The 15,929-nt window shown below is 40.7% G+C and overlaps 1 protein-coding gene across 1 annotated transcript in view; it reads left to right on the top strand.

Annotated features, from left to right (window-relative positions):
- LOC126419268 (UDP-glucosyltransferase 2-like) overlaps window positions 1-15,929 on the top strand; it is a 135,608-nt gene that overhangs the window by 82,098 nt on the left and 37,581 nt on the right. Inside the window, exon 3 of the mRNA XM_050086425.1 lies at window positions 7,021-7,604. Within this exon, the coding sequence (XP_049942382.1) occupies window positions 7,021-7,604 (584 nt within the window). The remainder of the gene's footprint in view (window positions 1-7,020; window positions 7,605-15,929) is intronic.

Below are 15,929 nucleotides of genomic sequence, written 5' to 3'. Positions count from 1 at the left end.
GACCCAGCCCTGCAGTGGCCTTGTGGTCATGCATTAACAGTGCGCCACGTTTTATTGTCGTGTCCCCGTTTTAGTCAATCTCGTGTTGTCCTCTCTCTGCCATCTACTTTACAGGATATTTTAGCTGATGACGCTCGAGCAGCTGCTTGTGTTCTTCGTTTCATTACTTTGACTGGATTGTCCAAAGACATCTAACTCTTTCACTTATTTTATCTGCATCTTTGTAGGAACTTTCTGGTGTCCCCCCCCCCTTGAGTTTTAGTAGATTCTATGTGCTCTAACAACTGTGACTGGGCGCTAATGACCTCAGTAGTTGAGCGCCCTTAAACCCCAAATAAAAAAAAATAAAAAAAAAACTTCACGGTCCATTTGTATTAGACTCAGAGAGCAACTGATAATACCAGGGATATGCATCAGGCTTGTGGGAGGGGGGGGGGGGGGGGGTAGCTCCACAGTAGGCACCCGAAATACAACAGAAATCGCAGTTCGCTGCACAGAGAATTTTCCCGTTGAGACAGGTAATCATTTTACCCTATAGAATACACCTATTAACCTGACTGAATACACAGATGCGAAATGTTGCGACTCAGGGCTTGTGGGGCAGGGGATCACAAACGAAAAATGCACCATCCCAAATAACATGAAAATTTGAAAACTATGTAAAATCCAACATGCATGTAGGTACCCATTCAACTTGGCACTCCGTGATGTTTGAGCTTTGTGGTTCCATTCTAGCATTACATTGGGGGGGGGGGAGGAGGAGGAGGAGGAGGAGGAGGAGGAGGAGGAGAGAGAGAGAGAGAGAGAGAGAGAGAGAGAGAGAGAAGGCAGCATGTGGTGGACCAAAGATCAAATTTGCTGTCACTCAGAGTAACCCTAGAATATGGGAAATGAACGAGTTTCTATCTGTTGGAGGTACTTATCTGACTCTGTACATCAGAGTCTTTCTTTTGAACAAAGTTTTTCTCCAATAACGCATCAAGGGATGAATACTAGGCTGAAGCCCAATTTACTCTAACTACAGAAAAACCCAAAAAACTGGAAATTCCTGCCACATGTAGGTGTTCAGCTGAATATCCACACAGTGTTTCTTTTGAAAATACAGCAAGAGAATCTTGAAATGTGGTAAAGTGGCACTGCAATGAACAGACAACTCCTTAAAATTGTCGGAAAATAACGATTCTCAAATTAGTAACTGGGGATTAGGGGAGAGGGAATGCACGACAAAGTAATTCACTATGACAACTACAACATTCCATAACAAGACACACGCATCAGGTGGAGGTGCTACTGAAACACATGGTCGCATCTCAAGGTCGTACAACTGCACAAAATAAAGCATGTGTGTACAGTGTGTTTCAAAAAAATACTTTACAACTTTACAACTTTAAAAATTAATATAAATTTATTGAAAGAAGATATAGAGCTGGGTTTAGTGTTATTTTGTAGGGAAACACATCAAGTATTATTACTTTAAATTGAAGATGTTGTATGTGGTTTCTGTTGGATATCGTGCACACATTCCATCAGAAATCAATTTCTTCCCAAAGTCACTGTAGCATGGCAGGTGTAACTTGCTCAGTGGTGGCGAAAGTTCTTGCTCTAAGTTCAGGTAGGGAAGCCGGCACATGAGGTACAAACATGATATCCTTGATGAATCCCCATAAAAAAAAATCGATTGGTGTCAGGTCTGGGGAACAAGGGGACCATGCAATTGGGGCATCAAGGCCAATCCATTGACCTGGAAAGCTGTCACTGAGAAAATCCAGGATGTCAGCCAGGTAGTGGGGTGGTGCACCATCTTGCAAGAAGTAAACATTTCATTCTTGGTCATCCTCGTCCATCTGAGGTATCAAAAATTGTTGTAAGATATCCAGGTACACTATCACATTGATGGATCTCTCGCGGAAAAACGGACCATACACTTCGTTCTTGCTCAATGCACAAAAAACGTTCAATTTAGGGGTGTCACGAAAACGTTGCAATGTTTGATGTGGATTTCCACTGCCCCAAATCCTACAGTTGTGTGTGTTAATGGTTCAAATGGCCTGAGTACTATGCGACTTAACTTCTGAGGTCATTAGTCCCCTAGAACTTAGAACTAATTAAACCTAACTAACCTAAGGACATCACACACATCCATGCCAGAGGCAGGATTCGAACCTGCGACCGTAGCGGTCGATCGTCTCCAGACGGTAGCGCCTAGAACCGCACGGCCGCTCCGAACGGCTGTGTGTGTTAACCTTGTCACTTAAGTGAAAAGTCGACTCGTCAGAAACGATGATTCTGTCCAAGAAATGTTCACCCTCATGGTATCGAATTAATATATCTGCACAGAAGTTTTTGCGAGCAAGTTTATCGTCAATCTGTACGGTTTTAAATGCAAACCACTTCTCAACACAGGCCAGGGATTTGCAGTTCGTGAGATGCACGCCAGGTAGAATTCATAAGGCTGTTGACAAAACGTTACGTTGTCAGACTCGTTCAACAACGTCAACAGATGTGCTTGGACAACCTGATGATTTCCCATGTCTTAACGAGCATCCTGTTTTTACAAATCATTTATGCCACTTACAAATTGTAGGCCAACTAGGAGGACCTTCAGCATACTTGGTACGGAAATTACGCTGAACTGTTGTCGACGACTTCGATTCTTCAAACCAGAACACACAGCTAGCATGTTCGGGTCCAGTGAAGGCAACCATCTTTAACGAATCTACCGCTAGCGCTCCTTACGGTGCGATTCGGCACTGGCAAACTACGCGGGGAAAAACTTAATGTATTTCCCTACAAATTGACAGTAGAATCACCTTGTGGGGTGGCGGGTGGAATAATTGTTAAATGTTCCTATTATTTATTTAATGCTGTTGTTTGCCGTTCTCAACACTGGCTCTCTAACTACAATATTGGCAACCAGAAAGTGATTAGCAAAAGGTGAAGCCTGTAATTAGAATTCCTAGTGCCCACTTCATCTGAGAAATACATTTATAGCTACAGCTTATAGCTCTGGGGAATTAGGAGATTGTCTGGGATTCATAATCAAAAACCATTCTCTCTAAAATGTTCGCTATATTCTGAAAGTCACAGACCAAAAAGAATCCACACAATCCAACTACCAGAGCAGTTCAGAGTCTAATGCGCTGATGCCACTATAACTGTTCAAATTAAATGTTTAAGTGAATGCTCGCCATAATTTGATGATAATGTTCATCAAACGCCACGCTAATAATCATAGAATGTCTGTCCTGCGGCGGCACGTGAAAATACGACATACGCAAACTAAAGATAGATCATTAAAGTCATCCCAGAATTAACACTTCACTCGAAAACGATTTAATGGTTACACGTATCCTGAGTAACTTATTACTGCATCAGATACCGACGCGACGCGACTCCCAGCACAGGTGGTGCGCTAATCAGCGTCTGGAGAGAACTGGGGCCTTCCTCTTCTCGCGCAGTGTTCTTACCTATAAAGCCGCGGTGCGGACGGCTAAGGGAACGCCTGATCAAATCTGCTCTGGCGACTAGCCGCTGGGCTAGTAATGCACCACTTTAAGTTATCGAATAAATCATTGCTTCCTTTGCTGATGGCCGATGAAGCTTTCAATTTAATTGTACAATCAGCACACAAGTAAGTAATCATAATAAAAGTCTGACATAGCTAAGTCAAATATTTTGGGCGAGAGAATTAATTTAATTACACTACACGCGGTAGACGAGCTCTGAACTTGCTCTTTGGAGATACGGTATAGCTATAGTTTTATAGTTATTGTGTTAAAACTTCTCACATTTTTATAATTATAGCGGATCTCCCTTCTACTTAAATTTAAATATCCTAGCTTTATTTATTCGCCTACTTAATCTATCTTGCTTCCTTAATTTCTAAGACAAAAACCATAAAATCATGAATTTCAAGAAAAATTTTAATTTGTGAGATCCAGAATACTGTTTCTACTAAATTATTATGCGAAAGGAATCTAAATATAAATTTTAAGTTTCTAGCTCTTTTCTGTTGTGCCAATGATTTTTACAGAAAAACGTCAAAATTTCGAAAATGGTTAAAGCTATTGAACTGATATTCAACACATATTGATTTTGTATTACTCCCGACATGCTAGAAACGTTTCAGGTTATTTACTTCATTTTAAAGTATTGCGCAATATTTATGACGTCAGAGCTAGTTACAGCGGACAAGGTTGGCACACAATGGAAAGACTGATGAGAATTTTATAAGGCGTGAGTATGCTGCTTCCCTACAACCTCTGTAGATACTATGAATTAATGTATATGAATTTTCAAAGTTGTAAAGTCCTTTTTGAAAGACGCCTTATTACATAAAATAAAAAAGAGATCACGCACTATCTGCTCTAACATTGTCGCCGAAAGGAAAAAAATTGCGATTCTCTAGGGTCAGCTTAATGTAACAGCAGCTTTGGTTCTCTCTGTTGGTGGATTGTAGAAGGAAGCCACTAATACATTCTGCGTCAGATTGCCAGATGGTGGGCAAGCTCAGACCATTCATCCAGTGACCTGGGGAGGGGAACTTCCCATTAGCCTAGGGTCAGAGTAACGACGACTTCCCACGGGCGCACTAAACTCTGGATTGTACAACTTCCTATTACAAGGTTACGTTAGCAATGCAGACCTTTGATTCTACAAACTCTGACCAGGTAGACGCAACTTCAAAACATCTTCACACACACACACACACACACACACACACACACACACACACACACAAGGAAAAAATAGGTCAAAAGTGGGCTGTATACCGGTAAACAAAAAACGAGCTAGCTCTTACCTTCTCTGAACGCTCTGTGGGGTTGAGGCAGTGCGAAAATGACAGACAACCAGACACTGTACGCGTGTTAAGACGCAGAGTGCTCCTATCACTTACAGAACATATCCAGCTGACCCATTTTAACATAAGTCCCAAAACATTCTCCCATAAAAATCCTCATCACATCATTTTCAAATGAACACTATTTCTTTTTCATCGCTAGTTCCTTAATCCGCAGTCGAATACCCCCACCGACTGGTCGATCGGTCACGATGGTCACTTTCACAGACCCTAAAATTTCCTGGATCTTGAACCATTAAGATTTCGTGTACAGATATGTGAAATATACATAGAGAAGAAAATACATTCGCAGCAGAAACTTCGCGAGTCATACAGAACGCCAACAGAGTGTGAACATAAAGCTAGGTGCTCTGCATATGTGAACACAGTTATCAGCTTTATTATCATACATATACATTTTTATTGTTGGAACTTTGCTTACACCTGAGAGTCAGCTTAATTAATCTTAAATAAACTTTACAGGTGTTGATGGTTCATTGTTGTTGAATGTGTGTTCCTTTGTTTGCATGCACATACACACATGTGCAAGTGTGTGGACACACACAGAAACAGGCACGCGCAGTAGGCAGTACGTACATAATTACCAAAAGGCTAATACAGGATATCTATTGTAAAATAAAATATTGTAGAACACTTTTGCACAGACCACTGTCTATAATATGTTGGTCTTAGATATGGATAGTTGAGGCAACAGTGAATCTGCGCATGTATTGAACAGTCTGTGATCCTGTGTTGCTAACAAAGCTGTCATGGAAGTTGGCAGCAGAAGAGCAAGTGTGACAACATTTTGTATAAGGATTGTACTACTCGTGCTTCCATGTACTCTGGGGGCACCCAAAGAAAAGATAATTGCGTCATCTCCTCCTCCTCCTCCTCCTCCTCCTCCTCCTCCTCCTCCTCCTCGACAAGAAAGGTGCCTCTACAATGTGCAAACTGAGGAGATGTTTATGGAAAAATCTGTGGTTAAATTTGGGTTTGCTGTTAGAGAGGTGAGGTACCTAGATACCGAATGTGATGTGTACAAATGCAAAGAAGCATTAGGCCTTTATAATTTTGTCTGGGATTTATTGTCCCGAAAATAAAATAAAAATTGGTTTCATGTAGCGAGTCGCCCATGATAAATACACTGCATGTGTGGAGTATCTCATCCTCTTTGCTCTGTCACTCATAAACAAATACACTTACACATCCTGCTCTAGACTTCCAATTTTTGTCTGGAATATATTGCCCCAGAATTACATTAAAAATTCACATTCGGGACAATGACGGTTCAAACCCGCGTCTGGCGTTCTGTGATTTCCCTAAATCGCTTCAGGCAAATGCCGGGATTGTTCCTCTGAAAGAGAACATCAGATTTCCTTCCCTAATCCGGTGGGACCAATGACCTCGCTGTTTGGACTGCTCCCCTCAGACTAACCAACCAACATTAGAAACAGTCCCCCAACCCCCAGCTGTGTACAAGGTTTTTGGAAGGTCTCCCTTGGTTGAAAAGCAAATGTCATAACTGGATATTCCCTTCCAAATATCCCAAATGGCGACTGTCCCACTCTCACTACCTTTTCGTATATCCAGAGTCCACTGGGAGTCGTTACACCAAGGAGGAGGAGGATATTAGTGTTTAACGTCACGTCGACAACGAGGTCATTAGAGACGGAGCGCAAGCTCGGGTGAGGGAAGGATGGGGAAGGAAATCGGCCGTGCCCTTTCAAAGGAACCATCCCGGCATTTGCCTGAAGCGATTTAGGGAAATCACGGAAAACCTAAATCAGGATGGCCGGAGACGGTATTGAACTGTCGTCCTCCCGAATGCGAGTCCAGAGTGTTACACCAAGAGACTGCTCTCCCTAGAGAATGAAAAAATAATTGGCCAGTTCTGGCCAAGGTGTTAGAGAAACCTGATTTCGTTATATGGTAAATTTCGGAGTTGGTAATTCCCTTCCAAATATTTCTAGCTGGAAATCCCTCTGCCCCATTATTGGAGGCCTGTGATTTGGTTCAGAGGAATCGAGCTCTCCAACGAGCTGGAAGTGGAAATTACAACAACAGAAACACTGAGACTTCGGCGTGAGGTTCAATGTGTTAATCAAAATGTTGAAAACTACTGTGTTATTTTGGTGAGATTAATGTACGAAAGCATTACTCGAGCTATTTACTTTCAGATTTTGACTTCATCCAGTTCGGCGCGCTTTCGTCCCGCGAGGAATTCATGATACTGTTCCACGTCGGGACGATATTCTGCCACAAGCTGATGGACGACGAGGGCGTCCAGAAGCTGATCAACATGCAAGAGGACAAGTTCGACCTGCTGATAATAGAGGCGTTCTTCCACGACTGCCTGATGGCCCTGGCGCACAAGTTCAAGACGCCCGTGGTCGCCGCGAGTGCCCTCGGGGGCGGCGCCTCCTGGGTGAACGACATGGTCGGCAACCCTTACCCCCTCTCCTACTTCCCCGAGAAGACGTTCCCCTACACCAGCCACATGGACTTCCTGGAACGCGCTCACAACGCCTTCAGCTCGCTGATGTTGAGGCTGCACCGTCAGTACGTTTACCTCCCGGCTCTGGACGAGATCGTCCGGAAGCACTTCAAAGACCCCAGCATGCCGCCGCTGGCCGACCTGGAGCGCAACACATCCCTCCTGCTCCTCAACTCACATTTCAGCTTCGACTACCCGCGGCCGCTTGTTCCGAACGCTGTAGAAGTGGCGGGGATGCACATCAAACCGCCCAAGAAGCTTCCGCAGGTATGCAACATGTAGTAATACCATGCCAAGTCTTCAAAATAGCGGGAGGTGAATAGAAACTGTTTAAGAAGGGTACTTACAGAAATGATTGTCTATTTTTTTAGAACTTCACATTGTCTCATTTCTTCATAAACTTGCCGATGACCTCCAGGGAAACACTGTTCGGCGTTCCTAGTACGTATCACTGCACCGCCTCCATGGTGTCATAGTAACCTACCAATCTCTCATCATGCAGCTGTCGTTTCAGAGGTACAAGCAAGTGAGACCGTAAAATAGGATAATTTTCTGTCTGTAAATCACTGTTTTAATTGCAAAGTGACCAGTTTCAGTCAATGGAGCCCTTCTTTACATCTGTTAAACAAGAGAATAAATACAACTGGGTTCCAGTCCTATGTCTGCATAGCTTAAAATCTTTTTTTAAAGATCTGTTTACAGTACAAAACTTTTATGTCATAGTTACAGAGTAACCTGTGTTAATGAAACGATCAGTTCACTGTAATGTATAAAAACAATACTTGCACACTGTCGCTTTATATCAAACTCTTAAAAGAAATACGATTGGTGCAAAGGCCTGTGGTGTTAAACATCCTCTTTATCCGCACTAACGGATTTAAAATACGATACTGAAATAATAGATGTACAAAACGTTCCTAAGCTTTATGCACGGATGGTTATAATCAAACTTTTGCTACGTGAGTAAGTATAGGTGGAAACCTTATGGGTACCCAACTTTATAGGAATGATGTTCAGATTGTGCGCCGGTACTGATACGGTAATGTAGGATTGAACCAAAAGCTGTAGTGTGCGTTACAGAACACCATAATATCAGAACTGCAAGCTGCGGTCGCAGGTTCGAATCCTGCCTCGGGCATGGGTGTGTGTGATGTCCTTAGGTTAGTTAGGTTTAAGTAGTTCTAAGTTCTAGGGGACTTATGACCTCAGATGATAAGTCCCATAGTGCTCAGAGCCATTTGAACCATTCAGAACTGCAAGGCACATGTTACGATAGAGACGAGAGCGCTCCAAGCGGCCTGGTAGTGAACTTCGAACTCGGTACAATAGGAGGCGATGATCTGTATTCTCGCTTTGCAAAATAAGCGTTCTAGATGACAATGATCTGTAATTTATGGGTGGGTCTGGTGCTGAAGTGTATTTGTTTGCAAGACTCCATTTCGACCGTTTAGCTGTTATCAAGCAAAATTATGTTCTTGATTACGACCTCCTTGTGTGTATTGAACTTTTTCAATTGCTTAGTAAATATGTCGCTTGTCTTCTGCTTAAATTTTGCTCTCGTCCATAATGTTGGGTGGGGTAAATGATACCATATTTGTTTTTGTTCCATATGAAACGGAACCTGGTTTCGTCGCATGGTATTCTGTGTGGACTCGCATCTATTTGTCACTGCTTACGAGTCTGTATGTGAAGTACGCCAAGGACATTCATTCAAGTGTATTCTTCATACTCTTAACTTATTTTTGTTTGCATCTGTTTTTCTCACTTTCTCACTCTCTCACTTAATGTAAGCCACCAAGATCTACGTTGACATCTGCTGAAATGTGTTCTTTGTAAAACTTATTAACGTGTGAAAACATTTACGCAACATTTGCGTAACGACTGTCACATTTTTAGCATTTGCAGGGAAGGATGCTCTTCTCGCTAAGACTAACGAAGTAAACGCATTGGCAAGAAGCAACACCGTTTTAAACAGAATTACATACTCATTTTGAGACAAAATGTAATGAAATTAAATAGCAATTCTGTCAAAAGCTGTTAACACGCAGTTCTCTACTAAATGTGAGAAGAAACTGAAAATGGATGGAAACAATAAAAGCAACGTACTTACAATGTATTCAAATCGATCAGTTCACACAGATTCGCAAGCAGTAACAAATGCCGGTACTCGCATGCAATAACAAAAGCACGTCGACAGAACAAAATGTAATGAAAGCAGCTTTTGATTTTTATATGAAACAGAAACTAATATGTAACCATTTTCCCCAAGCAATACCAGTATTTTTCCAAAGAAAGAATAAAAGTTTACAGCACTGATGTATCTATGTAGTCCTCAGAAGTAGATGGGGAGTTTAGCCGGCCGAGGTGGCCGAGCGGTTCTAGGCGCTACAGTCTGGAACCGCGCGACCGCAAGGTCGCAGGTTCGAATCCTGCCTCGGGCATGGATGTGTGTGATGTCCTTAGGGTAGTTAGGTTTAAGCAGATCTAAGTTCTAGGGGACTGGTTACCACAGCAGTTAAGTCCCATAGTGCTCAGAGCCATTTTTAGATGGGGAGTTTAGTTGTGTAAAACTAATGAATGAAAATATAGTGGTAGTTAGACAGTATAGATCGCCAGATGGTGATGTACATTTGTTTATTGAAAAATGTGCATTAATAGTTAAAGATATTGAAGAGTAAGACAAGAATTGGTGTCTGTGGTGGTTTCAACATAGAAATGGCATACACAGACAGGAAACTCACCAGGACGCTATTGAATATGCTAAGATCATTAGACCTCTATTGAACAAATAACCGCGCCACACGTAAGAATGCCTGAATAGACAGTATTGTTGTGAAATTCCACAGGGAAGATTTTACAGACAGACATGCAGGAAGTGGACTTGCAGATTATGAGCCATTACTCCTCATACACTGTAAGAGGCAACCAGTTAAAATTGAAGAACCCAAAGTAGTAATAGTATGAGGGCAAAAGGAAGAGCACATAAGTATGTATGTTGATAGATTAAGAAGTGCAGATTGGGACTTTATATATAAATTGTCAATCTGGGAAAAGGGAAGCTGAAATTACCTTCGTATCTTCTTTAAAAAGTACACAGACTTATGGTATTCCTGCTCACAACTAAAAAAAAGATATCCAAGTGAAATGAAAAAGACTTAACTGGTTTATAGAAGAGCTAGCAGAAATTAGAGGAAACATGCATAAGCAAGCCGTTACCCAAGGAGCAGAAGTGTGTGAACATTCGTAGGTCATATCTGAAATGCAAAAAAATTCTACAAAGCTAAACTTCTTCTGACAAAAAAAAACTAGCAGTGGAAAACTATATAGAAAGGGATCCCAATAAAAGTGCAAGGCGGCATAGCAAATAATAAAACAAGAGAATACACCAAAATGCACAGAAACAGCTCTGCTGGAACTTGAGGAATCAGACCAGTACTTTTTAAGCTCAGTTAAAGAAATAGGTAACAGTATTAAAGCAACAAATTCATCAGCAATGGACCTTGTTGGGACACCACTGCCTGTTAACCTGGTATTTCAACAGAGGGCTGTCACACCTGCTGATGTTATAAAAGCTGTATCCAAATTTTCATGTTCTGAAAATATGGACTGTTATTGGTTGTCGAATAACATCATTAAAAAGACAATACACTCAATCACCAAACCATTACCTTTTATTTTCAATAAATGTGTGTAATTTGGAGCTTTTCCAGATGCACTTAAGGTATCAAGTTGTCCCAGTTTTTTAAAAAAATGGGACAAACCTCTTCCCCAAAGCTACAGACCAGCCACCATTGTTCCAATATTCTCAAAGATATTTGACACACTGGTACACACAGAAATAAGCAGCTTCTTTGAGAAACACAATATCCTACGTAGCAATCAGTTTGGGTTCCACAAGGTGAAAAACACAACAGGGGTCATCTTGGAAATCATAACAGCTTTTGAAATCTTAACAGCTTTTGAAAACAATAACATGGTATCACTGGTATTATGTGACCTAAGCAATGCTTTCAATTGCATTCCTGTTAACATACTACTGAAGAAACTAGAGATTTATGGGGTGAGAGGGAGCACTTTAGCTGTGATAAGTTTTTATTTAAGCAACAGAAAAAAAATTGTCTGTCAGAAATGTTAATTCTTTCATAATGGAAATCAGTACAGGTGTACCAGAAGGGTCTATCCTTGGACCCTTGTGCTTCATTGTAGCTATTAGTGATTTACCTAATAACATAGCCCACCTTGTCGTATGTTATGCTAATGATAAAACACTACTTATCACCACATTTCAGACCTGAACAGCATAACAAAAGAAACACTTGAGAAGACCCTGGACTGGTTTGCAACCAATAAGCTCCTGAGCAATCCTGATAAAACCCAACAACTTTCAATGGGAATATAAAATGAAGTAGGCAATAAGTCAGTAAAACTCTTAGGTATTTACATTGACTCAAAATTCTATTGGGAGGAACATGTCCATCACGTATGTGAAAAAATATCCCGGCTGGCATACCTTTCCTCGTAACTAAGGGAGGTAGTGAGCTTGGCGTACCTTAGGGTGACATAGTTTGGGCTATTCCAGTCACATACTTCATGTGGTCTGGTTATATGGGGGCACTCCCCTCACATCAAGAACATCTTGAAATTACAAAAAAGTAAGAGAGGTCATAGGGAGCACTTTCCCCTTTTTTCCAGACTCGGAATACTCAAAAGTATAAATTTATACATTTGTGTGTCTGTACTCTATATTAAAAATACTATTCAGAATTTATTGCCAGAGGGGAAATACATGAACACAGCACCAGACCTAAGGGTAATTTAGACATACCACACCACAGATTAGCAAGAACAGGAAATTCCCACAAAGTAAACCCACTCGAAATGTTCAATAAACTGTCAATTCATGTTCAGTCTATGGATATAATTTTTTTAAAATAAGTGTTACAGCTGGCTGTTGGATCATTCATTTTATGACATTAAAGAATTGTTTGAGATGCCTGAGGAGGATATTTGCATTTAAAAGTTTTCTGTTAAACATACTATTGTGTGCTGTGTTAGTCACATGTAATTGCATAGTGTATACAATACTCTATATACAGGGTATACTATAATACACATACTATATTATATTATAGTACAGCTTATTGCATTATCTTTTAGAAACTATCCTGGTGTAATTTGGTACACTGTCATGCTTAAAATGTATACTGTAAGGTATTGACACTAATTTATTTTATTATTATTATTATGTATGTACTTCTACATCTTTGTAAAATTATCTATGGTGAATAAAATTCTTGATGTGAGCAGAACACAATCAAAATACGGGCAACACATTTACAATGCAGCTCAAAGAGCGCAGTAGACGTAAGCCATAATTGGAAGCACAATGTGATGCAACCAACTTCAGTTAACTGAGAGATAAAAAAACATTGAAGACGAAAAAAACAGACAATAAAAAAGCAAGATAATGTACTGATAAACTTACAGTGCTCCATGTGGCCTGGCAGTGAACCAAGGTCATGTTACCGGAAGTCCTAAGAGTTTCACCACCATTGTGTGCATTGCACTTAGTCAGCATGGATCTGCACAAAGTGAGCAGGGCTTTGCTCATAGAGCTGTTTTGATAAATCAGCAGCAGCAGCAGCAGTAGTGCTGCTGCTCTTCAGGAGTATCAACATGGCACAGGAATATGGAGAGGTCATCATTCCACACAGGGGTTGAAGAACAAGATTCGGGAAGTGGTCCCTAGACGGTCAATAATACTGCACAATAATATTGTGCTTTGGGATGATGTGTAAAGGCACTGCTACTGTGATAATTGCTCAATTTTGCCGCTACAGAAAGAAAGGTGGATGAAAAACCGGGTCAAGGAGCGTCAAAGATCATTCCAAAAAGTTGTTGAGAGAATTAAGGTTGAACAAAAAAAAAAAAGATTATCATAACTTTTTATACATTGATGGTCCAACATCTTACATTGGCACTTGACCCTCTCCCACTACCCCTCCCCCCCCCCCCCTTTAGAATATGGAGTATGATGTTTTTATCCATTGTAGTGTTCTTATACACCTCTAGAAGTGATTTCCCACGATTCCACTAACCCTCTCATTCAGCTAAATGTAGCAACCAGACTAATTGCAGTGAGACTGCCTTTTGCAAATGCTGAACAATCACTTGTTGTTTACAGTATCAATGTAATGTATGTGTAACAAATACTGCATGTATAACCTTCAGTTCTCAGGGGTATAATGTTTTTTTGTCATCTATAAAATTTAATTCTTTTGGCATAGTACATTTCAAATGTGAATAACTCATTTACATTGAAAATGGCAATGTTAGTCATGCACCCTCCCCATCCCCTATCATGGATAAATTAATGCAAATGTCTGGATGTGCACAATTTAAAAAAGAAGAAAAGGAAAAGAGAGACAGACATTAATTCTAATAATTCAGCATTTATCTACACTGTAGTGCCAAACTGGTATAGACATGTGTATTCAAATACAGAGACATGGAAACAGGCAGAATACAGCACTGCAATCAGCATCTCCTATATACGACAGTTGTTAAGTCACTTACTGCTGCTACGATGGCAGGTTATCAAGATTTAAGTGAGTTCGAACGTGGTTTTATAGTCGGCGAACAAACAATGTGATACACCATCTCCAAAGTAGCGATGAAGTGGGGCTTCTCCCGTATGACCATTTCAAGAATGTACCACGAATATCAGGAATCTGGTAAAACATCAAATCTCCATCATTGCTACGGCCGGAAAAAGATGCTGCAAGAAAGTGACCAACAACAAATGAAGAGAATCATTCAACATGACAGAAGTGCAGTAGTTCCACAATGTACCAGGCATGTCAGCAGGGGACTGTTAAAGCTGGTGGAGGTTCTGTAATGGTGTAGTGTGTGAAGTTGGAGTGATACGGGACCCCTGGTATGTCTAAATATGACTTGGACAGGTGACAAATGCATCAGCATCTCTTCTCATCACCTGGAGTCATTCATGTCCTCTGTGCATTCCAGCGGACTTGGGCAATTCCAGCAGGACAATGCAACACCCTGCACATCCAGAATTGCTGCAGAGTGGCTCCAGGAACACTGGTCTGAGTTTAACACTTCCACTGGCCACCAAACTCCCCAGACATGAACGTGAGTGAGTATACCTGGGATGCTCTTCAGAAGAGATCTCCACCTCCTTGTACTCTACACATTTACAGACAGCCCTGGTGTCAGTTCCCTCCAGCTCTACTCAGACAACAGTCTGGTCCATGTGAGGTAGTGTTTTGGAACTTCTTTGTGCTCACTGGGGCCCTACACTATATTAGGCAGGTATACCAGTTTCTTTGGCCCTTCCGTGTATTATGCTAAATTTCCTCACCACTAGCAATTCTTTCGAAGACTTTAAATTTACACATGAAGTTTAACCTTAAAGTATTTGAGACAGAGTAATGTAAACGTGCCAATCTGTAGCAACCAAGAGACTTGCAAGGATAACGTTAACACTGCCCACAGACGGCAAAATATTTCCGAGCAGTGCAAAATATTTCAAAAATTTTTAAGGTTCTTGGTGTTATTGTGAAACCGCTCAATCTCGCCCAGTAGAGGTTTAATATTGCTGCACTTCAGGAAAAATTGTGAAATATTATTGATCGTCCACGTAGGGGGCACTGAAGTTCAAATTAACTGGTGATTAGGGATTTACTCCTGGGAGAGACTGATGGCCAAATTGTGCCACAAATTGTTGAAGTTAATGTTGCCACGGCTGAGAATTCTCGACACAATGTGCAATCTTCAAGCAGTGTGTGAGCTGTATCATGACAGCTGGACATTCCACGGTCCATGTTTCGAAAAATGCTGCGAACAATTGTGAAACAGTATCTGTGGTGTGGTTCCAGGCTGTCATGAATGCAGATGGTCGTCATGCTGTGCAGTGTTTGTAACCTGGAATGTAAACATGGTACACGCAATTAACAAATGTTACTCTCTTGTGTCGAAATTAAAATTTTGGTTTCAGTGGTTTATTCATTATTTCTCTTCCACAAGTTACTATAAATGTTTCCACAGTCTCGTTGTACAATCGCTCACTTTTCGTAAGGGCCCTGTCAAGTATCAAAAGTTAATTACAACCAGTCTCTATAAAACACTGATGAGGATTTCTTTGCTTTGCAAAAATATGAAATTTTTTTAAAAAAATATTAAGTTTTGAAAGAATTTGATTGGTGCATAGCATCTGTAGTATTAAAGAATCCCCTGTGTGTGTACTACCAGATTAAAATATCAGACTGAAATAATTTATATCTAAAACATTCCAAGGCATTGTACACACAACATTAATGAAGATTTCCTAGCTTTACAAACATATTTTAGATGAAACTTAAGAAATGTTATTTTATTCTTTGTTGGACTATTGCAGAACGAGCTGAGTAAGAGTTCCCTGTACAACTTAGCAATTTTTACTCCGACACATCCCTGCATTACCAAACTGACAATTAGTTTTGCTTAAGGATGTCTCCTCTCTTCTTTTAGTGAAATTGTGACATATGGTATATTTCTTTTCTCCCCAATTTGATTCAGTATCTGCATAGGAGT

This window comes from Schistocerca serialis, chromosome 9 (assembly GCF_023864345.2).
Source record: "Schistocerca serialis cubense isolate TAMUIC-IGC-003099 chromosome 9, iqSchSeri2.2, whole genome shotgun sequence".
NCBI classification, from domain to species: Eukaryota; Metazoa; Arthropoda; class Insecta; order Orthoptera; family Acrididae; genus Schistocerca; species Schistocerca serialis.
The sequence above is the reverse complement of the archived record's forward strand: the minus strand, read 5'-3'. Positions and strand labels throughout refer to the sequence as shown.